The following is a 25,276-nucleotide window of genomic DNA, read 5'->3' on the forward strand; positions in this document are numbered from 1 at the left end:
GCCGGTAAGGGGGGCGGGCCGGGCTCGGCTCTTTGTGCGCCGCGGTCGGGCCGAGCGGGGCGGGCGGTGCCTCCCGGCCTGTGCGGGCCGCGGCGCGGAGCCTCGGCGGGGCCGGGCGGGAGCGGGAGCGGGAGGGTCCGCGGCCCCGAGGAGGGCCCGCCCGCCCGCCCGCCAGCTGCCCCCGGCTCGGCCGAGCCCGCGGGGGACGGGGCCGCCGGCTCGGCGTCCGCGGGGCCCGGGCACGGCTTCTCGGGGGCAGCCGGCCGGAGCCGGGCGGCGGGGAGGGGAGGGGCGGCACGGCCGAGCGCGGGCTGAAGCCGCGGGGGGCTCCGGCGGCGGCCCGGCCCCGGGGAGAGCCTCCTTCCGGCGGCCCGCACCGCGGCCGGGCCCCGGCTGCTCGCCGTCCCGTTGCCGGGCTGCGCCCCTCGGGCGTCTCCCGCCGAGGCCGTCCCGCATCGGGAGAGCCCTGCGAGGAGCGGCACGGCGGGGCGAAGCGCCTGTGTGCGCGGCGCGGCGGGCCCTGACCAGCGCGGCCGGGCGGCCTGCGGTGCTGCCCCTGCGTGGGGTGCCCGCCCTGGCGCCGAGCCGCGGTGCTTTCCTGCGGACTCTGGCGGCCCGGTGCCCGGACGCCATCCCGTGCCCCTGCTCCGCAGTAACTGAGCGATGCTTCAACCCCGGACGTGGCTGTTGGGGACGGATCGAAGAGCTTAACGCGGGAGGTGCGTCAGGCCCCGCGATCCGAAGTGCCGGTGGTCTTGGAGCTGTTTGCGGCCCTCGGGCTGAGTGCTGAGCTGCCCCTCCGGGCGGGGATGGAGGTTTGTGGGGCTCCCCGTGCCCCCGGGGCTCCCCGTGCAGTTATCGTGTGCGAATGGCAACAGAGAAGAGCCAGAGCTGCCTCACCCCTGGAAATCACCACTTCAAAGCAGCGCTGGAGCGTTGTCAGCCTCCTCAGGCAGTTTGGAAGATTCCTTTTTATTATTTTTAAAAAAGCATCAGTCGCACCTCCTCCTCACACCTCCTCCCGCTGCTGCCACTGAAAATAAACGTGGGGGTGACAATATCTGTGAGGAAACCCAGCTGTCCTGGGCTGACCCTCGTTTTGGGGATGCCTGGCAGGGGTTCCCAGGGGCGCCCAGGGAAGCCTTCTGCTCCTTGCCTCTTCCATCACGCTCATCTTGAACAGCCCCTCACACCAGCACCCAGCTGGGTCTGTGGTGTCACGGTGTGGGATTTTCTTTTGCAGGGCTCCAGGCCGTGTGTGTGGGCACCGCGGGGCTGGTGGGGGTGTGCAGCAGTGTATGGCATCCCCCAGTGATAGCGAGCGCTTATCAACCTGCACCAAAGCACGTTGTGCAAGTAAAGATAACAGGGATGCTGTGTGTGGCAGACAGCCCTGTTTGGACAGGGAAGGCCGGGAGGAGAGCTGGAAGGTGGCTCGCACTCGGTTTGTTGCCATGAGGACAAAGTCTCAGGGTAGTAGCTGTGTGCTGCTGCCTTCTGCCTTGGGTTGTGTGTGCTGTTGATATCAATGGGTGCTTGTGGGCATGAGTGGCAGTGCTGTGACTCAGGCTGCTTTTGGTGGCTGTTTGTCCCAGTTTGCCTGTTACTTGGAGCTCAGAGCCTCTCTATTCCATCATCTCAGGTACCTGCAGGTTAGGTGTAAGTCAGGTTCGGTGCATGTGATCTGGCTGTGACAGTGACGTGGCAGCTTTTGTTGGTGCCCGTGGCACGAGGGGTAAAAGCTTGTGAGAACAGAGTGATCAAATGGCAGCGGTCATGGGGAACTTAAAAAGGCATTACCAAACTCTGCTCAAAAAATGTCCTTGCCCCTGGATTGTCTGCTGAAGGACTGTCAATCACAGCACGCTGTGGGGCTGCTCCTGCCCTTCCCCTCTGGCTGCTCCTTGGGAGCAGGAGTGGGGCTGCTGTGCCGTGCTGAGCTATGCCATGCTCAGCCCTGTGGATCTGCAGGACTGCAACACTCAAGCACTACCAGAGCAAATCCCCCTTACCCCTACCTCACCTGCTGTGGGTGCTTTGCCGGTGTGGACCCTGAGTGGCTGCTGGTGTGAAGACGGCTGCTGCTGGGCTGAGTTCCACGTACAGTCAGGACAGAAGGTCAACCGACAATTTGTTTATTCAGCCATTCATTTGGTGTGGTGTAACTTGAGAAAGTTTGGATCTGGTCAGTTGAGACACTTTGTTTAAATTTCAAACTGCTTTTTTTTTTAAAGCTTCTTTTGAACATCCGTGCTGTTAGCTGTCCCTGACGCACGTATTAACCACCAAAACGCACTGACTTTTCAACTGGAAAATGTTAAAACAAGGCTTTTGATCAACTTCGCATTTTGGGAATGGGCTAAGAGGTGCCAGGAGGCCCTGCAGAGCCTTTCCTTGAAACCATCAACCTTTAAAAAAAACAGAAACTAACGTCCCAAGCAGCTGTGATCAGTGCCAAAGCCATTGCTGTTCTCCAAGCACTGCCCACTCCAGGGCTTCGTGGTCTGGCTCTGGCAGTGCCGGGGGAGATGTGGTGGTGCCCCCTCCCTGGTGCTGCCTTTGATGCTGGTGAGTGGCAGGTCCATTGTGGCCCCTTTGTGCCCTCCTCAGTTCTAGCCCGCACAAAACCTGCCATGGAAACCAAACCCGGCCGCTGTCCCAGGAAACCCGGAGGTGCAATTAGGAAATGCAAATATGAATGCAAATTCCTTCACTGCCTTCATCCCAGGGCCACCAGCCAGTGTCCTTGCCTGTGGGCACCAGGAGGAGGATGGGGCAGAGGTCTGGGGTAGTGCTGGTGGCCGTGGGGCACCTTTGGCCTCTTCTCCCCCTTCCTCAAGGCTTCCCCAGCATCTTGGGGAAAGAATGGGGCATTTCAGCCAGCTGGGAGCAGTGACTCATAGGTGACAATGTGATATTGATTTTTTTTTTTCCATCCTCTCTTGGTTGCCCAGCGACAAACAAACAAACAAGTATCTTAAAATCCAAGCCAGCAGGAAGGGAGAAGCCCTGGTGGCTTCCCAGTGCCATGCTGCCATGTCCGTGCTGTGGGCAGGATGCATGGCCAGGGTGCTGTGCAGAGCTGCTGCTCCATAGCCTGTCATGCTGCTGGGCTGGTAGCCACTGGGGCAGCACCATGGAGATTTTGCCATCTGTGGGACTGAACCTGGGAGCTGCCCTCGTTGGTACTGGTGACAATCCCACAGTGTGTTTGGCTGCAAATGGTACTGCTCTCCTGTCTGGGTCCAGACCGGGTGGATTTTGTTGACATCTGGAAGTATTTTACATAAATGAAGCTGCTTCCTTTGCCCTGAAGGAGTTCACCCAGCGCTTTGCTGTGCCCCATGGGTGCCTGACTGCACTCCCATGTCTCTCCGACACCCAGTGCTTCCTCCCAGCCCTGTTCCATTGAGTTGCTGGAAAATGAGCTCCAGATCCTGGAGGTGGCATTTCTTCCTTCTCCTGACATCTCGTCCATCCCTGCCCTCGCCTACATCCATGGGGCAGTAGTAGGGTAGTGAGGGAAAAAGGGTGGATTGTCTATAGAAAATGGAGCAGGGCACACCTGTGGCTCACTCACTGTGATGTTCCAACCCTGACCTGATCTTAGTGTTTGACTCAGTTACAGAGCCCATTCTAACAGTGTTTTCTCTCTCCCTCTCTGTTTCCAGGCGGCAGTGGAGCTCTGGCACGAGGACAGCGTGCACAGGAGGTCCGGAGCTCAGCGGGAGTGCTGCAAGGTACTGGAATGGGATCTTGCTGGTAGGGACGGGGCACGGGGGCATCGCACGGGGACAAGTCCAGGCTCCCTGTGGTTGGGAAGGAATGAGAGTGGTGTTGGAGACGGGATGTGGAGCTCTGGGGTGCCGTGAGGGCTTACAGCTCTGCTGGGGGCAGACAGACGGACAGCACAGCTGCGGTGCCATGCTAATCCTCTTGTGCTGATGGAGTGTTCTAGCTTGTCCTAAACCACTGCTTATAAAATCCTCGCTACTTTTAGCCTCCCTGGCTGATAACTGCAGCTGTCAGATGAGCCCAAAGCAACTGGGACAGTGCAGTGACGGAGCTATGCGTGAATTAATTATGCAAACTTAAAAATAACAAAGTAGAAGTGAGACTGGGCTTGGAAGAGGAGTGCGCCCTAGTTTGGTGGCTGGGCAGAGTGTGCTGCTGGAGCACTGGCAACTGGATCTGAGCAACCCTGGGTGCTGTCCTGGCTTCTAGATCCGTATCATTCCCGTGTCAAATCCCAATGTACTGTGATGGAGCAGGAGTGCAGCAAACATGATCTTGTGGCTTCCAAGGGCTTTTATCTCCCCCTCCTGAAGCCGCAGTGTGCTGGAGGAGGAGGTGTGCCTGAAGGGGAGGGCTGCTGTGTCAGTAATTAACCGTCGGTCCCAGGCGAGGTGTAGTATTCCAGGCAGGTTCTTCTCTGCTGAGCAATGTCACCGAGCACAAGGGAAGACAGAACAGCATGGTTATGCTATGATGCCGTGTCCCAGGACAACAAGGGCACGGCAGTGCCCAGATTGTCAGCTCTGTGCTTTTGCAGGGCTTCCATTGGTCATATGGCTTAGTGACTCATAAACCCAGGAACTCCTGTTTGCTGCTTAATTAATCCTTTCTGCCTGCAGTGCTCTGCTCTGGGACAGGGCTCTGAGCTGTCCTCAAGCTGCAGCAGTGGGCTTCATCCACCCTATGTCTGCCCTCTTCGGTGGCCGTGATCTCAGTGACCTGACCGAGGTGGCTGCGAGCAGCCTGCGTAATGACCGCTTCTAAATCTTTTTACCAGATCCTAATGGACAAGGGCCTGTCCTGGTAAATAATTTACCGTGCCCAGGAGTGAGAGTTTCACTCCACTCATTTTGTTTCCATAGAAACTTCTGCGCTCCTTCTGCTCCACGCAGCCTTCGGCGAATCAATACCCATTTTTGTTCCTTTGCGCATTGAGTGATGGCCCTTAGATCCTGGGGACCGGAGGCCCTGCGGCACCACGGTGTCATGGAGCTGGCACCGGTCAGGCCCTGAGTGCCTGCCTGCCCCAAACCATTGTTTTTCTTCCTGCTGAGCTCCTGTGTGAGCCTGGAAGCAGTGAGGTGCAGACTGACAAAACCTGCTCCCAAACTGCCAGAGCTGAGCACCTTTGTCTCTGCAAGAATTTATCTTTCCTTTGCTCTCTGCAGCTCCCCACTGCTTTTGTGCAAGGGTTTGTGCTGAGCCAGGAGCACAAAGGGAGGGATAAGTGGCTGAGGATGGGGCTGTGCGCCATATGGCGTGAGGGCTCTGCAGGATGGGACTGCCTGCAGTGCAGTGTTGGCACCAGCAGTGTGTCCATGAGCAGCCCCAGAGCGCTGCAGGGCTGCTGGCTGGCACCTTGTGCTGCGTGCAGATGGGTAAAGTGAGGCAAGTGGAGTGCTGGGAGGAGGCTCTGAGCTTGAGCTTGGCTCTGGCACCTACGCATGCATGTGATCCAGGGGGATGCCGGCACTGGTCACAGTGCTCAGACTGCACAGGAGCAGCTGAGGCCACCAATGCTTGTGCAGCAAAGCAAGCCAGCAATGCAGCTTAGAGCAGCACTGACCCAGGGCATGTCCCTGCATGGCCGCCCACCCGCCTGCTGCCACCTTTAAGCCCAGCCCCAGCACACGCCGATCTCCCAGCTGGGACCAATGCATTTTGATGTCAGCAGTGAAAGCTGGAGGAGGAAAGGTCACGGCAGCTCAGCCAACCCCACAGGAAAACCTTGTATCTGCCCCTCTGCTTTTGGCAGCCTCTTGCTTCTAATTTATGACACGTTGACACCAGACAGATTTGAACAGAGATGTGTTTAACCCGTACGGAGGGATACGGGGTTACTTTCATTGCTCACACTTGCTTGACCTATTTTTCTTTAATCCCTTCCTGGAAACCTGATTTCATGTTCGAATTCCCTCAACTATTTTAGGAATGTCGTCCTACCAAGATCAAATTACCTCCAATGAATCCGGTGCAAGGCAGCCTCACCAGGCAGGCAGGTTTTTGATTAAGATCTGGCACTACCTCATTAATACAAGCCTCATTTGAAAGGGTGGGGGTTGTAATTGTAGCATGGCAAATGCACTCGAAATCTGGGATTAGCCACAGGGAAACCCCGATCTGGGACTCTGGCACCTCAAGGAAGGCACCACAGCTGCTGGACGAGTGCCCGTGTCCAAACCCACCTGTGTCCTCAGCAAGGTTGTCACAGTGTGTCCGTGCCACAGGCAGATCCTCAAATGCAGCTCATATGCCTGCCTGTTTCTGTGTGAAAGGATCAGAGCACAGGCACAGACCTGGAGGTATGTGCATGGCTGCTGGAGAGAACGGAAAGGTGACAGAGGAGATTTTGGAGACTTAAGGCAGACACATCCTGCACGTCCCCAGGGTGTGCTCTGAATTTCAATGTGCTGGTACGCACTAATTTTTGTTCCTAATCATTTCCTTTTCATCCTGGCTTTAATCCTATTACAGTCGGTGCTGGGCAGACACCTCCACCACCAAGCAGTCCCTGAGCACAAAGATCCGAGATCCGTTGTGGTGTAGTCCCTTTGAGGGGCCTGGCTGAAGGCAGAGCCCTGGGGTTGAAGCAGTGATTTTTGGCTTAACGCCTCCACTTTGAGTCTTACTCTGAGAGTTTTCCCTCCAAGGCTCTGAGTGGGGACAGCCTACGAATGCAGCATGGCAATAGCAGGAGAAAAGGGGCTGTTCCTGTTCAGCTGCCTTTAAACAACCCCATCTGTTGTCTGAGCCACAGCAGACACTGGGAAAGAACATTCCTCTTCCATTGGTGCCAAGGCTTTTCCCTGAGCTATGAGGGCTGGGAGCAGTCGGTCCCGCTGCTGTTACAGCTGTTGGCTCCTTCACCAGGACTGCTTTCAGCAGATCTGAGCAACTGCTGTTCCCAGCATGGAGCTGTGGAGTGCCTGGCCCCTGGGATCACCCGGCTGTGCCGGCCCTGTGCCTGGGCACTCTGTGGGCACGGCCTGCTGCGTGGTGTGGCTGCAGCCTACAGAGGTGAGCCTGCAGGCAGCAGCCCATGCCACAGGTCCGTTCTGCAAGGTATTGGGCTCTGCCCTCGCCTCAGGTCACAGTTGGCCGCCAACATCCTTCCTTTTTGGGCAATCTAAAGGATTTTGCTTTTCCTGGCACCCTCCCAGCCCCTCGTTGGCATTGAGGTAGCAGCCAGCAGTGGGGATTCTGCTTCCCACTCTGAGCACAGGGACAGAAGAAGATCCTGGGCATGGAACTTTCAGCTTTTTAGTTAAGGCGTGCCAATAGGTGACTTGCTTTTCTCCAGATTTTAACTCACGATGATGTAGTGCTTTTCATTTCTCCACATCATCAGCAGGATGTCTTCACGATGCAGTCCCTCGGTGTTGCTCAGAGCCAGACATGCAGCAGAGCCTTTTTGGTGTTCAAATGTCACCATCCCTCATTTTTTTTCATTTTAGGACCAGAAGCTTTCAATTATTCTGCAGGCGGCTGCTCCCAGTCACGCTATCTGGCGTGGGCTCAATGTAACTGAGTTGCCCAAAGCCTCATAACTGCTCCCAGCATGCCAAAGCAAAGCCTGACCGACAGGGCTGGGATGAGGCGCTTCCTGGTGATCCCCAGGGCTGGGCTCCCACGTGCAGCATGGCCCTGTGCAAGGCGTGGGGCACCACGTGACCTTCAGAGGCGGCCACTGTGCTTAATGGGTTTCAATCTGATTACGCAGTGTTTTACTAAGAAATGTGCTTGGCTTGTTCTTCTCAATTAAATACAAATGTAGGGACAGTTATCTTGAACTCTCCGCCTGCTACTTGGGAAAAAGCCTTTGAAAATGATATTATGGATCAAAAGTGTTCCTGGGGTAATTCTTTTTAAACGGTGGAGTTAATCCAGAACTGAATTTGTCCCTGCATTTCCAAATGAGAGGCAGTAGCTGTATATAATCTGTTTATGGTTTTAAAGTGAACGTTAATCTTGGATTTGGTGGCTTTTCCCAAGGGTCGATTTGCTGTGCTGCAAAATGCTTTAGCCCCCTGCACTGAGATGACTCCATCTTTTATTTTAAAGAGAGATTTCACCGTGTTTATAAACAAATGTCAAACCCGGGAATGTTCAATCTGTGGGGCCCTCTGCAGTGCAAGTGGTGCCATTTTTCTCCCCTTGCAGTGTTTGGTTTGTGAGGCGCCTGGCACAGTGACCTGAGCTCCTGGATGCCCTCCTGGGGGACGTGCCGTGCACACGGGGATGCAGTTGAATAGTTTGGGTTTAATTGAATTTCCCCCTCTGAGATCTTACTGTGCCCTGGGTGCTTTCTTCACACCAATGGTGCCCTCTTGCAGCCCCTGCCTGCAGCTTCCTGGCCAAGTGCTGAGGTTGAGCAAATAGGGCAGAACCACAAAAGGAAGAAATTATAAATCTTACTCCTCTCTCCAACAGAAAGCAAAAAACACCAGAAGGGGGGGATTTCTGAGGTGGGCTTCATACGAAGGTGGCTGCCAAAAATGTGCCTTGTGCTGCTGGTTCTGGCTCTGGGGAGCTCAAAGCTGCCGCCTTTCTTGGGGCCCCACGTCTCACCAGAGGTAACTTTGTGACATCTCCCTGTGCCCGCAGGTGCTGGGATGCTGCAGCGTGCCGGGGGCTGACGTGTGGAGCTCTGGCTGTGGGGAGCAGTGCCCCCGCCGCCCACCCATGCTCCCGGCCGGCAGCCGGGGCCTTGCCCCGTGACGAGGTGCCCACCTCACCAGCACCGCCGCCATGACGAGCCTCTTTCGGCGCAGCAGCAGCAATGGCGGCTCACGCGGCGGCTCCTCGGCGCAGGAGCTCAACAACAGCCGCCCTGCCAGGCAGGTGCGCCGGCTGGAGTTCAACCAGGCCATGGAGGACTTCAAGACCATGTTCCCCAATATGGACTATGACATCATTGAGTGCGTTTTGAGGGCCAACAACGGTGCCGTGGATGCCACCATCGACCAGCTCCTCCAGATGAACCTGGATGGCAGCGGCTGTGAGGACAGCTCGGACTCGGAGGACAGCATTCCCCCTGAGGTACTGCTGTGTCTGGCTTGGGCTCATTCTGTCTCATTTCTGCCCCCTGCACGACTGGGTGTAAGGGAAGGACAGTGGAGTCCATGTCCTTGCAGGCCTGCAACTGCACTTCGTGGCTGACGTGGGTGCCCCTTGACAGCCATCTGAATGCTGACTTGGCCAGTTTGTAGCATGCAGCCTGGCTGGTTGGCCTCTGTCAGTGCTTGAGGCTTGAGTCAAACCACTCTCCTCCCTCCTTTCTTTCCCAAAACCAATAGAAGGCCTTTGGCTCCTGCCTCACTGTGCCAAAATGCAGTGCCTCTTCCGTACAGAACAGTGCCCCAAACCTGCCCAGTGCATGTTGGCCCCATCCTCCCCGCAGCACTGCTCGGCTCACCCTCTCCCTCTCCTCCTCTCTCCCCAGATCCTTGAGCGCACCCTGGAGCCAGACAGCTCGGATGAGGAGCCTCCCCCAGTGTACTCCCCCCCAGCCTATGAGAGCCAGGTGCTGAGCAGTCCACATGCACCTCCCACCCCCCCACCCAGGTGAGTCTGCTGCATGTGCTTAGTACGAAGTCAGGGGAGATGAAGGAAGCTTGCAGCTGGATAAAAAATGGTCCTAAAACATGAACAGCTGAGGGGGCAAGAGAGCTGCCCGTGAAGTGAGAAGACTTGCAAAAATCAGCTCCTGGATGCAGGGAGTGCTTGCTGCCTCTGGAGAACACCAGGTGCTGTGTGGTTGGGGTCTGACACCTCTTATCTCTTGGCACGAGGAGCCCTCATGTCTGTGGCAGGGAAGGGCTGTGGGTCTGTAGGATAGCTAGGCACAATGAGATTTTCCAGCCCCTGGACAACGCCTGGGGAGCTGGGCACGTGGCTGCTGACACAGGTCCCTACACCACAGCATTTGATGGTGTTTGAGTTCCCTCTGGCTAAAGTCTCTGGCTGTGCTCACTGCAGGACAGATGTGCCGGGGCCTGGCCGCTACAGGAACTGGAACCCACCACTGCTGGGCAACCTCCCTGAGGACTTCCTGCGTATCCTACCCCAGCAAGCTGCCTGCACACAGGTGAGCACCAACCCCAAGCCCCTGTGGCACGACCAAGAGTCGTGGGTTACTTCTGATCGCTTTGAAAATCAGCTCTGTTGCTCTGCTGGGAAACAGTAGGACCAGCCAGTGCTCTTGGGTACAGCATTGATGTGAGGTACAAAATCCTCACATACACATTGGAAATCGGGGTACTCATACTCTCCTTGGCAGTTTTGAGGCTGGCACTACAACACCCTATGGGGACCGAGCACAGCCTAAGAGGGCACCAGCTCAGTTTTGGCTGCTCCACATCCCCTGAGCATCCCATGGCCACTTTGCACCCCTGCAATAGGACTGGTGCCCTCCTAGTTTGTCAGGAGGTGTGCAGATGCATCAGCTTTTCCCTACCCTTTTTGGTGCCGAAGGCAGCCTGCTACGTTGCCATACATAATTGCCTGAAAGTTGAGCTTCTCAGGCTATAATACCTTTCTGGGAATAGAAACGTAGCATTTCACTGGAGCTCAGGGGAGAGAGAAGCAGCTGCCCTTCTCTTCTCTGGTAATTGTGTTCTTTTGCTTTTTATGGCACTTAGAGAGCAGCAGTAGATATTGTAGATAGATACTGTAGGCAAGGGAGAGATTGATCCTGTGCAGTGTGGCTCTGCTCTTCCACATGTATGGATGCAGTGGGAGCTGGGGAGCGTGAGAGAGAGTGTGAGCACCGGGGCACTGCCAGCAGGAAATTGCAGTCTTCTCCTTTTAGTTGGGCAAAATTAAAGCAGTGATGCTGGCTTTCTCCTTCACTTCCACATCTTGCTTCAACCCTATGCTGATCTGAAAAAGAGCTCTTCCAGATGATTCCCACATCAGGGGCTAAGCTCCCACGCAGCGGTGTCCCCCTGGCTCTGCCTGGTGTTGGTGTCAGACATGTGGGCTCCAGCAGCTTTGTGCTGTGGCCATGGACCAACCTTTCCGCCTGTGTTTCCTCTTGCACAGGGCTCTTCTGGATGCCGGCAGCCTGTGCCACGGAGCCAGGGCTCCCTGGAGCAGGAGAGGAGGTGGAAGCAGTACCTGGAGGATGAGCGGATTGCGCTCTTCCTGCAGAACGAGGAGTTCATGAAGGAGCTGCAAAGGAACCGGGACTTCCTCCTTGCCCTGGAGAGAGGTGAGAAGCATCTCTAGGAACCTCTGTCTGCTTTTCAGGCAGACCTGCTCCTACTGCGGTGTGTCAGCCTCATCCCCATCCGCTGCAGCTGGAAAACCACCACGTTTTGGCGGGCGCTCACTTCCTCTGCTGTGGGCTCCCACAGAGTGCCTGCGGTCGCTGTGTTGCAGCAGTGATAGTGCTAGGGGGAGGCTGCCTGCTTGCTCCCACTGCTCCCAGCTGTGGTGTGAAGATGTTTGACATCCTTGGGGTGTGGCAGAGCTTGTCCGTTTGCTGCTGCAGGGACTGAGTGCAGTGGGCATGTACGGACAAGGAGCATGAAACTGTGTGCGCTGCCTCGAGAGTCTTACCAGGGCTTTTTGTTTTTCAGATCGACTAAAATACGAGTCAAAAAAATCCAAGTCGACCAGTGCTGCTGTCAGCAATGATTTCTGTTTCTCCTCCATAATACCAGGTAATTTCAAAATGCACAAGAGTATCTCCTGTCATCGGGGAATGCTCCAAAGCTCCACCCAAAGTGCCATGCCATGCTGTGCCATGCTGTGCGATGTGGCTGCCTGGGGAGGAACCCAGCTGGTCCCTCCCTACTGCACAGAGCTCCTAAAAGCACAAGGCAGTGGGGCAGACAGGTGATGGAGCTGGGTGCATGTGCCCTCCTCACCCAGCCACTACCATGTCCTGCCTCTGTTCTTCCCCTGGGCCCAGTTCCCAGGGGTGACAAAGCCTACTGTCTTGATGGGAGCAGAGGATTGTGCCTGGGAGACGTAATGACTGTTCCCAAGTAATCCTGATTAACCTCAGTAGTGAGGCAGCTGCCTGGGGACAGAATTAGCACTGGTAGCTGTCCATGTCTCTAAGTGGGGCTGGGTTGGGCAAGATGCAGCCACTCAGCTGCAAGTTGGAGTCACTGCCCTCAGGGTTTCTGCACCCCAGATCTCAGAGGGGTTTTGTTACCCAGAACTGGGTGTGGAGTGCTGTGCCCTTTTCCTGCTCACTGTTACTTGGCTCTGCCAGTGACCAGATGTGCTGATGATGCCCAAATGTTTGCCTTCCAGGTGATGTAGCCCCTCCTGGAACCAGCGAGGCCAGCAGTGCTGTGTCTGACGATGCCTTATTCAGAGACAAACTGAAACACATGGGAAAATGTGAGTTGGTTTCCAGGCTCCAGTCTGGCAGCAGGAAGCCCATGATGGGCTAGAGGAGCACGTGGATATTTTGTGGTGTGTGTTGATGATGCAGATGGTGTTGGGAATCCCAGAAGAGGAAGCAGAGGAGTTTGCTATAGCTCTCCCTTTCCTCTTAAGCCTGCCACAGTTTGCTTCTCCCATTGCAAAACAAAGAACTTGGGCAGCCTGAAACAGACTGCAGTTGGCCAAGACCCACTGGGATGGCCTGGGGTAGACATGGGTAGGGAATACCACAGAAATCCCAGTGAAAGTGGCCTGAGGCCACTAGTGGCAGGACCTGGTTCTTGGTGTCCAGCACTACAGTGGCTGCTTCCAGCACCAGTGGCTCTTGCCCATAGCTGTCTCCTCCCCACCACCCCTGGCAGCTCTTTGGGGAGTTTACGGTGAGACCCTCACTGGGCTGTTTCCTTCCAGCAACGCGCAAGAAGCTGTTTGAACTCGCCAGAGCCTTCTCCGAGAAGACGAAGATGAGGAAGTCAAAAAGAAAACACTTGTTGAAGCACCAGGTGTATCCTAAAAGGGGCTTGTTGTCATTTGCCCCTGGTAGCTGGGACTGCTGGAGGAATGCGGGTGATTCTGGGGATTTTGTGAGGCTGCAGTTCAGAGAGGAGCATCTCCAGGTGCCCCCACATCTGTGGGCTGTGGGGAGCAGTTTGTGGTGCTATGACCATGCCCTGGTTTTCCTTAGCAGAGCGTGCAGGCTGGGGACAGCTGCATCCACAGCAAATCTTCTTGATGACGTTGAAGGACACTCATGTGGTAAGAAAGGCTGTGCCACTCTGTGCTGTGCCATTCTGAGCTGTGCCGTGTTGTGCCATGCCATGCCATACTGTGCCACCTTGCTGGTATGGGACTGGCATCACATGTGGGGTAGTTGCAGACCCTGACTCATCTGCTTCTTCCTTTCAGATGAAGATTTTCAAGCACGGCGGCAGCAGCTCCGGGAAGAGGAGGAGACACTGAAGGAAGGGCAATAAATGGTGAGGGCTGTGGTGCTGTGGCTGGTGACAGCTCCAGCGCCGTGATGGGACAGTGCTGGCCGTGGTGCAGCTGAGGCTGAGCACACACTGTTCTTCCTCCTCCTGGTCTCCTCCCCTCCAGGTCCCAGCGCTGGGGTTTATTGCTGGCACAGAATGTGCAAAGGGCTTAAGAAGAAGATGGCTGAAAAAAGGAAAAAAACAAACACCCACTGACAAATAACCCAGTTTTTTGGCTGTTCCCCCTCTGCTGTTGTACTCCTCTGAAGTACAAACGTTGAAGTGAGGCACAAAGTTTCTTCTCAGAGGTTTGAAAACAACAACTCCTATCTAGCAAATCAGCCAAAAAAAGGAGAGAAAAGGAAACAGCTGGCAGCTGGTGTGAGCTGTGGCATTGGAGCTGGTGGGTCTGGGACTCAGGGAGGAGCCGTCCCTCCTATGCGTGGGATCCACACAGTGCTGCCAGAAGAGTGCACATGGGCTGTGCTGAGGGGATGCCCCGGCTGTGGGAGCTGCCTGGCAGAGCATCCCTGTGCATATCTCTGGTGATCTGATGTAATTTTCCTCTGTGCACGCAGGAAAAGAAAACACACAAGAAAGAAACTAAAAACTGTCGTCTACTATTGCTAGGAGTAAAAAGCAGAGATTCAGATCAGGTAATAGTGAAATAATATAAGTTGTTTATAAAAGGAAAGGCCTTCTTTTCCAAGGCATTTCCCTTTGCATTAAATCTTTGCCTTTGGCATCGCTCAAACTGCCTTGAAGTTGGACCCTCACTGCCTTGCTCCCTGTGGGGCAGCACCAAGGGCTGGATCTGCACTGGTGCAGCGGCCGGGCCAGGACATGTCCTGTTGGGTGCAGTGCTCCAGTAGTGTTTCCAGGGCCAGGCAGGGACATCCACTGCCATTGATAAGGTGCAGATTTGGGGTTTGCAGCTGGGGCTGGTGGTGATGTTTTTGACACAATGAGCCGGTGTGGGGCAGGAGAAGCTCTCCCAGCCTTGGGGATCGTTTTTCCAGGAGAGTGCAGGGGCAGCGGGGAAGCAGCGCTTGGATCTCTGCAGCATCCTGAGATGCTGTCAGGCTAAAAATAATTACGTAAACAAATTCCTTCCTTGTGTAAGTAACGAGTGACGAGCACTAAGTCAGAATTCGCTCCCGCCAGCACATTTTCTTTATCAGCATAATCTGTTTACTGCTCAATCAGGAGGTGGCTGCAGACATGCCTGTTCTGCTTTCTGGCTCCTGTGAACCAGCACAAATGTTTTAAGATTTGTGCTGCGAAGGCGGCAGACGCAGAATCTCATCCACCAGACATGCACGCAACTGCCGTCCCTGCCTCTCTGTGGGATTGCTAACAAAGCCCACATTGCTCTGGCTCCTGGCGGGCTCCTCCCAAATCCTCCCTGCATCCCCTTTGAAGTGGATGCCAACATTTTTCCCCACAGCCACAGTGCACCTGTTGAGTGCTGCCACGGAGCTGAGTGATGCAGGGAACCACCTGCCATCAGTGCTGCTGTGAGCTGCTTGCACCACGGTTGGAGCTCCTCGAAGGAGCTGCCCTCAGGTCTGAGCCCAGCTTTGATTCTGCTCCTTTTTAAGGAAGGGGCAATGGTGTCCCCTTTGAAGTGGGGGCTGCAGCAGTGCCACAACGCACTGGCCTTATCCCCAAGGTGACTTTAGGTGGTGGGAATGGGGTGCAGGGAGGTACTGGGGAGGCACTGCTGCTCTGAGTAGGGTCAGCATCTGGAGAGGTGCATGTCCCACATGGCACGGGGCAAGGCGTGAAGCTGTGGCTTTGCTGCTGGAGCAGGAGCTGGGGGCTGCTACCCCCAGCCTGAGGCTGGCTCTCAGATAGAGGAAGGACACCGCTGCTCCCTCCCAACCCAAAGCAGTGCTGTGTAGTTGGAAAAAAACCAAGCTTGGAATTGGATCAGCTTTTAAACATTCCAGTACTTCTGAGCTACCAAGGGCTTAACTCGCAGCAAAGTTTTCATGCATGCAGGAAGCACAGACAGGCAGTGCAGCAGGGGCTCCTGTGGGCTGTGAGCTGCTGTCCCAGCGGCTGTGGCTGCTCTGGGGTCAGGGATGTGCTCTAACAACGTGCCCTGAGCTGTCCCAGCCTGTGCTGCGCAGCTCTGAGTGATGTCACTCTGCGGCCATTTTAAAATACCTTGGAGGCACAAAACATCATTTCAATGGACGATGAAGAGCGGCTATTTTTATCTCCTTTAAAACAACAGTGAATCAGGTCTAACAAGCAGAAAGGCCCCTACAACCAGCTTGGGAGCCAAAATGAATTTCTTGCATAAAGCTATACAGTTCTCAGTGACGTTTCTATCACTTCTGTACGAAATGTTTTAAAAAGAACAACAGAAGTCTGTGGTGTGTGTGAATGTTGCTCTTTTAGAATTTATTTCCATAAGTGATTTTTTTTTTTCTTAAAGATGTTTAATAGTAATTCATATAATAAAGTCCTGTTGTACTCTTAACACTGCAGCACTTTGCTTTTAGCTGCTGTTATTTTACAGGGGGAGAAAAGAAGAAATCAGGGCGGGGAGGGGCCTGCCCTGTCCTGGAACAGCTGCAGCACTCCTGAATTCTGCTCTCTGTGAGCAGGGGTTTTGTTTCAGAACTGTGTTTTTAAAAAAACTGTGCCCAGGAGAAGCCCAGAACTAAAAACTGTGGTAGAATCACAGTGATACTGGAGGTGCTTCAGGGCAGCACCTCCGTGCACATGCTCTAGGAGCGTAGCGGGGTAACAACTGCTCCTGGGACCCATTTCAGGACTTTTAGTCTCGGCTTTGGGTCAGCAGCGCTGGCCCTTTAAATGGCGGAGGGGGCCGATCCGCAGCTCGGCTATCGGCTGCTTCTGTCTACGCGCTACCTCCCGCCCTCGGCACGCCCTGGCAGCGGATTGGTCGGCGGCCCAACGGGAGAGCGTTTCCGCTTCCGGGCGGTGGGGCAGCTCGTTGCTAGGGTGGCACCGTTGCTAGGGGAGGCCTAGGCCGCCGCCATGGCGGGGAACCGCATGCAGAAGACCGGGAGCGTGTTTAGCCGGTACGGGGAGCGTCGGGAGGGCGAGCGTGGTGGTCGTGGGCTGCGGGGAGGGAGGGCCGAGGAAGGGGTGGGCCCTGAGCCGTGCCTGCCGCCCGCAGGACCCGCAATTTGCTGCGCATCGGCGTCATCCAGAAGCCGCTGTGGTTCGACGTGTACGCCGCCTTCCCCCCGCTCCGCGAGCCGCTGTACCGCGTGCCCCGACCGCGCTACGGCAAGGCGACGGGCGTCGTGCCGCCCATCCTCTACCGGGAGGACGAAGTGCGAGCGTGAGTCCCCGCCCGCGTTGGGGCCGCGCGGCCCTTCGGTGAGCGCGTGGCTGTGCCGCTGCGGGGCGCTGCGGGAGCGTCGCTGTCGCTGCCGTCTCCGGGCCGCTGCGGGGCCGCTACTGCGTGGCCGTGCCGTGGGGGAGCCGCGCGGCGTTGTGCGTTCGCAGGGGTGGTCGGGCATCGGGTGAAAGCGGAACGGCCTGTAGGCGCCGCGCGTGGCCTGAGCGGAGCCCCCGCGCAGAAGTTGCGGTGCTCCCGCGGCGCTGCGGGGTGTAAGTTAGCAGGAGCGCAGCGCTGCGGCTAAGTGCTGGAGTGTGCGAGGTCTAATGCCCAATGGTAAACAGAGTGAGGCTTTTGTGAAGTCCTCCTTTTGTAGTCTGGCTCTGATCGTGTTAATTTACTTCTAAACGTGTCTCTTTTAAATTGCTTTACACACTGGTTTTTGGTTTTTAAATAGGAAATTTTATAAAATATATGGCAGCGGTCCCAAACCTTTTGATCTATCACAACCAAAGTACAAATCTACTTGCCAAAGGTAAGAGTTCTAGTTTTTTTAAATCAGACTAAAAATATTCCTGAAACTCGTCCCTGTCTCCCCTTGGGTCAGCAAACCAAAATGGTATTAGTGAGAGTGAAAGTACAATCTTGAAATGTAGGTTTGTTGAGAAATACAATGAATTGAAAGAAGAAGGAAAAATCGAAGAGGAAAACCTGTTTGAAGAAACGGGAAAAGCCCTTTTAGCCAGTGGGATGATTCTGCAGAGACGAGGAACAGATAAAGTAAGCCAAACTCAGTTGTTATTTTCTATTGTAATATGCCCTTCGTTTTCCTCATTATCCAGTCATCCCTGGGCTAAGCATCCACAGTGTTTTTTCTATAAGAGAGGCTGAAAAGGAGCAGAAATTGGTTCTAGTTAAAGTATGATGTCCTATGAGCGTGTAGGAAGATGAGATCAGTATCTGTCTTTTATCTTTTACCTCAAGGTCAGCAATCTCATTTTGAGTTTCTGGCTATGGTTGTGCTTTGAGACAGTGTTGCACCTTTATAATAGTCTAAGCATGAGTCACAACTTATCTCTCAGCTTTTCTGGGCAAGCAAACTGGCAGTTGCTTTCTGTTGCTCTCTTCAGTCATGCTTTGACAAACTTTTTCAGCCCTGTTTTTTTATTGTGATCATCTGTCATTAACTGTAGGTAGCACAACAAGATCATCAGGAAGCGGAAGCCAGGGATTCTGTACTCCGTCTGCAACTTCAAACCGTGTTGGAAGAGTTGCAAGAGAAGAAGGAAAGTCAGGAGGAGCAGACACCAGAACTGAGAGAAACACAGAAGGAAAATCCTTCATCCTAACAGCTGTGCTCTTGGCACATCCTGCAGCTTGGCATTGTGTGCCCATGGTTCTCGCCTGCTCAGGAGCCAGCGTTTCCATCTGCACGGCCCGGGGGTTCTAAGAAATATTCTGAAGAAGGGTATGGCTCAGTCTTCTGGCTGTGGTGCCTCCCTGCCATCATGCGTGTGACACATATTCTTGTCTTTCAATCTCCCCACTTAGGAAGTAGGAGATGATTCTCTTCTTTTAAGGAACATTGCCTTGACATTTTCAATTGTGTTGTCTCAGCTTTTGAGATGGAAAATAGAATGGAAAATTAAACATTTCCTGTAAAATGGGAACCTGCGTCTTATTTGCAATAGTTCTGTCCTGTACTGATGGTACAGGCGTTGTGACAGTCCTGCTGTTGAAATGGCAGATGCTGTTTACTTGATGCATTGTAACAGCTGTCAGAAGTGTCATCTTTTTATAGCTGATTCCGAAGAGTTGCTATTTATATGAATGTTCTAATATGTTCTTTCTGCTTCGTCACTTGCTTACATTCACGATAGGATGAAGCACCACACCAAATAATTTAGATCTTTGAAGTTTTTTAGCAAGTCTTAATGAAACTGGTCACCTTGGAAATGTGGAACATGCACCATTGCAACTCTTTGCTGAAGAGAAAGTTGAATTCTTTTACAGAAAGTCACTGAAACTTTGGCACAGAAAAGGAAATAGTAATCTCACCACAGTTCAGAGCTGATTATAATTCCATTATTCTCGTGTCTGTAAACTTAATTGCCCACCTTCTTTTTATTAAGAATTTTGGTTTTAGGCCAAAGGAAAAGCAACAACAACAAAAAAAAAACATTTGTTTTAAGTCATGTCAGGAAAATCTCTCTTCCCACTTGTGACTTTTCCCCAGAAAGGAGAAGGTTGGGATTTCCTTTTGGTTTTGTACCTGCCTTCCACGACCCATTCTCCTCAAGGTGGTTTTGTGACCCTGGTGCTGTGTGTAATTCAAGCAAACACTTATGAATATGTACTGAATAGAAGTAAAAGGGATGATTGAAAAATGTTCCTTTTTTTTTTTTCTTTTTGAATGGAACAGTTTACCTCCTGATAGCAGTGCCGTTACAGTAGAACTATTCAGTTACCCTTGGAAGGTCAAACTTTATTCCTAATCCTGCTCAGTAATTCTAGAGCTGTTGTTGGTGGCACATGTGCCTGGCTGTGCGAGGTGCTTCCACATGGAGTGTAAATTACTGCCTGAATCTAAAGCCATGTGTGGCAGCCCTGTGCAGAGGTGGCTGCGGTGCCAGGATCCAGCAGAACAAGTGTGGGAGCCACCATGGTGGGAGAGAGGCTAATGTAAACCCATGTGGTGACAAAAGGAATCAGTTAAAATGGGATTCAATCTGAAACAAAGCTGGAGGGGAGATGCACATGCTGGGAGAAGTCAAATGTGCACTTCAGTCATTGGCAGCAAGTATTTGGGTGCAGGTTTCTTTAAATTTCAGTGTTCTTTGGCCTCCATGAGGGCTGAGGCCAGCTGCCCTTGTTAGTAGAGTGCTGGCAGCTGTGATGTGAATTTCTCTTCTTCTGTGCAGTTTCTTTGTGTGGGACAAATGGTTATCGGTGGCCGAAGGTTCCACATCTCCTGTGTGGCTGCTCAGTGTCTGCTTTGGGACTCTTCAATCTGAGGTAAGTGCACTGAAGTAATTTTGCGTTACTACTGTGGATGATGCTCCTGGCTTGCCCAAAATTGCGCCTGGAAGTACTTAAAAATGAAAAGTGGTGCTATGAAGCTGAGTGCCATAGTGTGAGGGGTTTCTCATTCACTTTTGCTCACGACTTGGTGGCCTCCTGTTTGTTGTTGCTTCTGTAGAACAGTGCCAAGCTGCCAGAAGGAACCTTTTCTTCTGTCCTCTGCCATCACCAGCTTCAGTCTTGCATCTTAGGAAAGGTTGGCTTGCGACGTGGAGGTCTAAGAAGTGTAGAGTGCCAAAGAGGGCAGTGGCTTGCAGTCTGCCATGAGCCAGTTTGTATACAAATCTTATGCTAACAAAATTGGAATGTTTTTCTACTTTATTCTTTGTTTGGAGCAGTCGTTAGAAGCTGCTCCCTGGGTGGGGCACTCCCAGTTGGAGCCCTTCTGGGGTGGGCTGTTGGTTCCTGCCTGATTTCCTCACCTGTGTGTGCCCGTGGTGCCGAGCAGTTCGTGCCTGGTGGTGCAGCTGTGCTTTGTCGAGGGGGTGGGGGTGAAAAGCACCGCAGCCCTCGTGCTGCTCTTCTGGAACGTGGTCGGATTACGTGCAAAAACCGAGTGTGTCGGTGAGTTTACGTGTCTGGGGAGGGCTGCTGTCGAGGTCCTGGGTGGGCGGTGGGCTGCGGCCCTCCATCTGCTGGGCTGTGGCAGGTAACAGCGAGCGGGAGCTGAAGAACTCGGTGCAATTAAGAGCGGAGTTGTGTTTTTTGATACCGTATTATTGATGGATGCGTTAGCTGGGCTGGGATTGAAACTCCAATCCCCGTGACCTGAGAGTAACTGCTATTTTAATTAAAAGGCTCTGAGAAAAAGCCTGGGGTGAGCTATTTATTATTTATCAAGTGTTTGCCTTCCAGCCGTTAGCCAAAGGTCAGCAGCTTTGCGGGGGGGTTCGCTGGGGGCCGCCGCCCGCGGGGCGTCCGTGTCCGCCAGGGGGGGACCGCGCAGCGCCGCCGGACGGACGGGGCCGGGGGTGGAGCTCGTGTTGATGCTGCGGGTTTGTTCCCGTGTTTGTGCCCCGCGCTGTGGCCGGAGGGCTGACGGCGTGCAAAATGGCTGTGATGGAATTGCCGGCTGTGCCTTCGTGCCGGGGTCGGCACGCGAGGAGAGGAGCGCAAGCTTTCCCCCAGCAATGTGTTTCCCGTAGGAGCCATCTGAGCACGAGGCACAGATGAAGGGCTCGGGCAGGCGGAGCCCCGCCCCGCTCCCCGCGGTACAAAACCCGCAGCTGTGACCTCGTCGCTGCCCTGTGCCTCTGTGGGGCATCGCGCATTCAAGTTCTGCCTGTGTGCGGGGCAGAGCTGTGTGCTGGTGGCGGAGCGCTCGCTAATGAGCGGAGCTTCTGCCGTCTCGCAATCCTACACCCCATTACAGAGCAGAGTGTGACCTTTCCTGAGCTGGAGTGCTGACCTCTTTCCTCCTGAAAGATGAGCAGTGAGTGTGCAGCAGTTCCCCTTTCTGATTGCAGAGCTCTTTTTAAGCGACAGCAAATGCCAAAGTATTGGTTATGGGGCTCTCGAGGCATCAAAAGTGAAAGACAACTGAAAGCAAGAGGGAGAGGACAGAGCCCTCTGTACCTCTTTGACAGCCAGGCTGAAAGTCTCCCAAGGTCAGTTCCTAAAGCCGAGGGCATCTCCTGGCAGGGTGAGGACGCACAGGTCCCAGCCTGCAGTCTGGAGTTCTATTTCAGAGCTTTGTGCTTCCCTCACTTGCTCGCAGCATCTGTGCTTGCCCATGTAGTTGGCTTGTTGCAGCAGTGCTAGCAGTGAGCCCAGCTGAGCTGTGCTGCAGGGAGGCCCGTTGCTGCTGTGTGCTCCTTGAGTTGGGGCTCTGTTCTGCAGAACTGCTGAGCTGGACACTGGTGGAGCAGTGACCTCTTGCAAGCGTGTCCTGTGCTGATAGTCTGCAGAGGAATTGCTGGAGAGAAATGAAGTGGTGTGGGTGCGTGGTGCCTCCCCACCCCACAGTGCCCTGGCTGATGAATGAGCGCTTCAGTTGCTCCCCAGTGTTCTGCAGTCAGCACATCCCTGGTTATGTGCTGTCAGATTATCACCACTACGTGCTGGAGGTAAGGGAGCAAAGGGTGTAACAGGGCCAAGCCTGGTGCCGGGAGCTGCCAGAGCAACTTGCAGCTGTGCCAGGGAACTGGAAACCTGAGCATGCCAGTGCCAGGCTTTGTGAGGGCAGGTAGTAAGGCAGTTAATGTTCTGGAAATGCAGATCTAGTTAAGCTGTTAGAGACTTGTTTAGTTCCAGTTGTGACAGTCTGAGCTGAAACCCTTCCAGATGAAGGCAGCCTTGTTGTGGCATGGTTTCTGATGGTCTGAATGGACAGAGGCTCTTGGTGGCCGCTTCTCCCATCTCTGTGTGCACACACACCTTTGGCCCCATCCCTGCGTGTTGGAGCAGGGCTGGGAGGGAGCTGGTCATCCACTGCCCATTTCTTGCTGGGGGTGTGGTGTCCGTGGGGTCCCACCGGGGCTGTCCTTGCTGCTGTCTCAGTGCTGCTGCCTGTGTGCATACCGCGAGCTCATTCTGATGTGCGCTAATGCTATTATCCTCCAGAAATTGAAATCAAGTCTGAACCTATAATGTTTCACTGGGAGGGAATTGGGGTTATATATTCCTGTGTACAGCAGCATTCTATTTCAGTCATAGCATTTAATTATGATTGGTGTGTTAGTGCCCACCAGAGCATAACAAATTGTCATTATGTTATTCTGCTGAGTCTAATTTAATTGGCAAGTTGTCACAAAAGCAATTATCCATCATTTATTTTGTTGCCATAACCACATCTTGGAGAGCACCTGCTGTCTGAAGTGGAAAGGCTCTGCAGTCTCCTGGTCCTGGATTTCTTCCACTTGTCTGACACAAAGGCACCATTTCCTCCTCTTATTTAAAAACATGCTCCTTGTTTCCAGTGGTGGTCCCACATGCAGGGCTGGAGCTGCGGGGGGGTTGGGGTCTGGCTAAGCCCTGTGGTGTCCTGTGATGGTCCTGGGGCTCTGCTCCCTCCCAGACACCACTGCCCAATGCAGTGTGGTGCTTGCAAGGCAGCTCTCAATAAGCAACTTCCAGGTACCTTATCTAGGCTCCCATAAAGATAGCAGGCTGGCAAGTGGAAATTAGTGGGTTCTGATCTACTGGGCAGAGTAATAATACTTCCCAGAATTGCAGATTTTCCCCTTCTTGAGACAGCGTGGGACTCTTAGCTATTAGCTGTGTGGGCCTGGGAGAGGGCATCCAAAATTGCACAAGGTCAATGCAGATGTGAGAGAATTTGAAGCCTAAGACACGGCAATGAATGAGTAAATAAATGGGATCTGTTTTGATGTCTGTATTTCTCCCAGTTCCTCCTCTCTCCTCCCTGCCTGTAGTCTCTTCCCCTCCCGTGGTTCTAATTAGCTGCTAATGAGGAGAGGTGACTTTGTAGTTAAGGCAGGGGTAGAGCACCGAGTTCCTGGTCTGCTGCGGCCACCGAGCCCTTTGTTTTTCCCTGCCTCGATTTCCCCATCTATAACCCAAGGCACAACTCACTGGAGATGGATGTTGTAAAGTTCAGTGGATTGGCGTTTGCAAAGCGATTTGCTTTGAAGGCTGGGCTGTCAGCCTGCGCGGTGGGCAGCTGGGGCCGGGGGTCGGCGGAGGAGGCGGAAGCGATCTGAGCAGTAAGCGGGTACCGCTGCTGCACGGTGCGGGCATGGCTGCGTGAAGGAAATGGACTGAGAGCTTCACTGAGCCCTACGCGACTTCACGAAGGCAGCAGCCGGCTCGCTGCCTCCTTGTCCATCCCTGTCCCCACGGCTCCCTGCCCGCCCGCACCGCCAGCGATGTCCCCGCGCAGCGGCGGTGGCACCAGGGGGTGCTGCGTGCTCACAGCAGGGCTGCAGCCATCGCTCGGGGATGGCAGCAAGGTGACTTTGTTACCTGTTCGGCCGGGCGTTGCTGTTGTTTTTATTCGATTTCTCCCTGGGATGATGAAGCCGTTATCGGGATGACGTTTCCCACGGCAGTGCCGGATGCTCGCTCTGCCCCTTGCCGATGGGATATTTGAGCTTCTGTGCTCTTGGGGGGAAAAACCCCTCTGTGTGCTGTGGAACAGTCTCTGGTGGTGGGCTGGGGGCACCCAGAGCCTTGCTGCCATCCCCTTGGTACCCAGGGGGACCCCAGTGGTGCCCCTGGGCAGCACATATGGAGTGCATCCAGCGGGTGGCTGTGATGCCTCTTACGCCAGGGCCAGCATCTGCTGATCAGATGTGAGGAGCCCTGAGCAAAGCCCACGGTGTGTCTGCTTGACCTCTCTGTGCTATGCTGGTCTGAGGGCACGGGGCTGCTCAGCACAGCACGGTGGCAGGCAGTGCATTGCGGCTGGGTTTATCACATGAAGATAACAGTGGTGTTTGCAGTCGTACAGGGGAAAAGATAAGGGGAAGAGCTGGAGAGAACCTGGCTGGCCAGCAGAGATAAATTTACTATGCTGCAGGAAATTGAAATGTGAAACAGAAATCTCAAACGGGAGAAATAGTTCGAAAGGTGCAGGGGTTGAGCCCGGAGCACACCCAGGGTGGGTCATGGTTAACCCATCAGCTCCCAACTTTGAGCTGCCTCCTGGGGCACCCCTCCACAGCTGCTGGTGGGGCCCAACAAAAGAGCAGCTTTAAAACGTGGATGTACTGCTGCAGTTTCTTGGTGTCGTGAGGTCACCCGTGGCCCCTCTGCAGACAGCTCTGGTTTTCTCATCAAAGGAGCCCTGAAGTCGCAGTCAGGAGCAGCTCCATGTGGTGTCACAATGAGCAGCAGTGTCTTAATGTCACCTCACCCCCTGCACGCCGGTTCCGTCTCACTGACATGAGTGGTGAAATCCTCCTGAACAGCAGCAGCGCCCGGAGTGAGTCCTGTGTCTTTGAAATGCCCTTCAGAACCTGGCTGCCAAAATGAAAGTATCTTAGAGTGCTTTTCTTCTTTGTTCAGTACTGAAATGGTGTTGGCACTCTGTGGGTGCCGATGGCTGCACCAAATGTTTGGGGTTACAGAACCTCTGTGTGTGGAAACAAATGGGGGTTTGTGAAGCGTTCTGTGGTGAGAGCAGAGCTGAGGATTTAAACGCTGGGAGCTGAGGTGCTGCGCTCACAGCTGAGAAGATTGGAATTATCTGGAGGGAATAATGAAACCGTAAGTGAGAGGGAAGAGCGAGCTGTGGTTTGTGGTGCTGAGAAGTAAATCAGCTGTGGGGCTGAGTGGGGTGGAGGAGCACACGTTGAAGCAAGCCCTTCCCTTGGCCCCTTCCCACTGCCCTGCCGTGAGCAATCTGCACGCCGTGAGATTGCCTTGTCCCTTCCAATGATTGTTAATGCTGCTTTTTCCCCGAGCCATCAGAAGCACTTTCCCCTCATCCTGGTGGTTCTTGCCCATTTTGCTCATTCTGACCCCAGCACCCAGGGCATCCCATGTCGCATCCCATCGCGCTGCATCTCAGTTGTTT

General features: G+C 54.1%; 2 protein-coding genes across 3 annotated transcripts; both read left to right on the forward strand.

Annotated features, from left to right (window-relative positions):
* The first annotated feature begins 496 nt into the window (after window positions 1-496).
* On the forward strand, window positions 497-15,898 carry CUEDC1 (CUE domain containing 1). Of its 2 annotated transcripts, XM_090122355.1 has the most exons (11): window positions 497-719; window positions 3,672-3,740; window positions 8,620-9,054; window positions 9,458-9,579; window positions 9,994-10,102; window positions 11,059-11,227; window positions 11,598-11,681; window positions 12,283-12,372; window positions 12,829-12,922; window positions 13,115-13,173; window positions 13,324-15,898. In XM_090122355.1, the coding sequence occupies exons 3-11, from the start codon at window positions 8,764-8,766 to the stop codon at window positions 13,389-13,391; spliced, it is 1,086 nt and encodes a 361-aa protein (XP_089978481.1). In that variant the 5' UTR covers window positions 497-719; window positions 3,672-3,740; window positions 8,620-8,763; the 3' UTR covers window positions 13,392-15,898. The 2 variants fall into 2 exon arrangements, with proteins under 2 accessions (XP_089978481.1, XP_031447315.1); XM_031591455.2 differs by lacking the exons at window positions 497-719; window positions 3,672-3,740 and having other exon boundaries at window positions 13,324-13,394; window positions 13,516-15,898.
* Window positions 15,899-16,301: 403 nt separating this feature from the next.
* MRPS23 (mitochondrial ribosomal protein S23) lies at window positions 16,302-19,102 on the forward strand. Its single transcript, XM_031591458.2, has 5 exons — window positions 16,302-16,450; window positions 16,549-16,716; window positions 17,174-17,251; window positions 17,373-17,496; window positions 17,910-19,102. Exons 1-5 carry the CDS (start codon window positions 16,407-16,409, stop codon window positions 18,063-18,065), a joined length of 570 nt encoding a protein of 189 aa, XP_031447318.2. The 5' UTR covers window positions 16,302-16,406; the 3' UTR covers window positions 18,066-19,102.
* The last annotated feature ends 6,174 nt before the right edge of the window (window positions 19,103-25,276 follow it).

Source organism: Phasianus colchicus, chromosome 21, assembly GCF_987193195.1.
Source record: "Phasianus colchicus chromosome 21, bPhaCol1.hap1.1, whole genome shotgun sequence".
Lineage (NCBI taxonomy): Eukaryota > Metazoa > Chordata > Aves > Galliformes > Phasianidae > Phasianus > Phasianus colchicus.

Bases quoted from the DNA above. Each gene is read 5' to 3' on its own strand.
- CUEDC1 (XM_090122355.1), top strand. From the start codon at position 8,764: ATGACGAGCCTCTTTCGGCGCAGCAGCAGCAATGGCGGCTCACGCGGC. The intron at 9,580-9,993 runs GTGAGTCTGCTG...TGCTCACTGCAG, and splicing joins CCTCCCACCCCCCCACCCAG to GACAGATGTGCCGGGGCCTG. The intron at 11,682-12,282 runs GTAATTTCAAAA...TTTGCCTTCCAG, and splicing joins TTTCTCCTCCATAATACCAG to GTGATGTAGCCCCTCCTGGA.
- MRPS23 (XM_031591458.2), top strand. From the start codon at position 16,407: ATGGCGGGGAACCGCATGCAGAAGACCGGGAGCGTGTTTAGCCG. The intron at 17,252-17,372 runs GTAAGAGTTCTA...CTTGAAATGTAG, and splicing joins TACAAATCTACTTGCCAAAG to GTTTGTTGAGAAATACAATG. The intron at 17,497-17,909 runs GTAAGCCAAACT...CATTAACTGTAG, and splicing joins AGAGACGAGGAACAGATAAA to GTAGCACAACAAGATCATCA.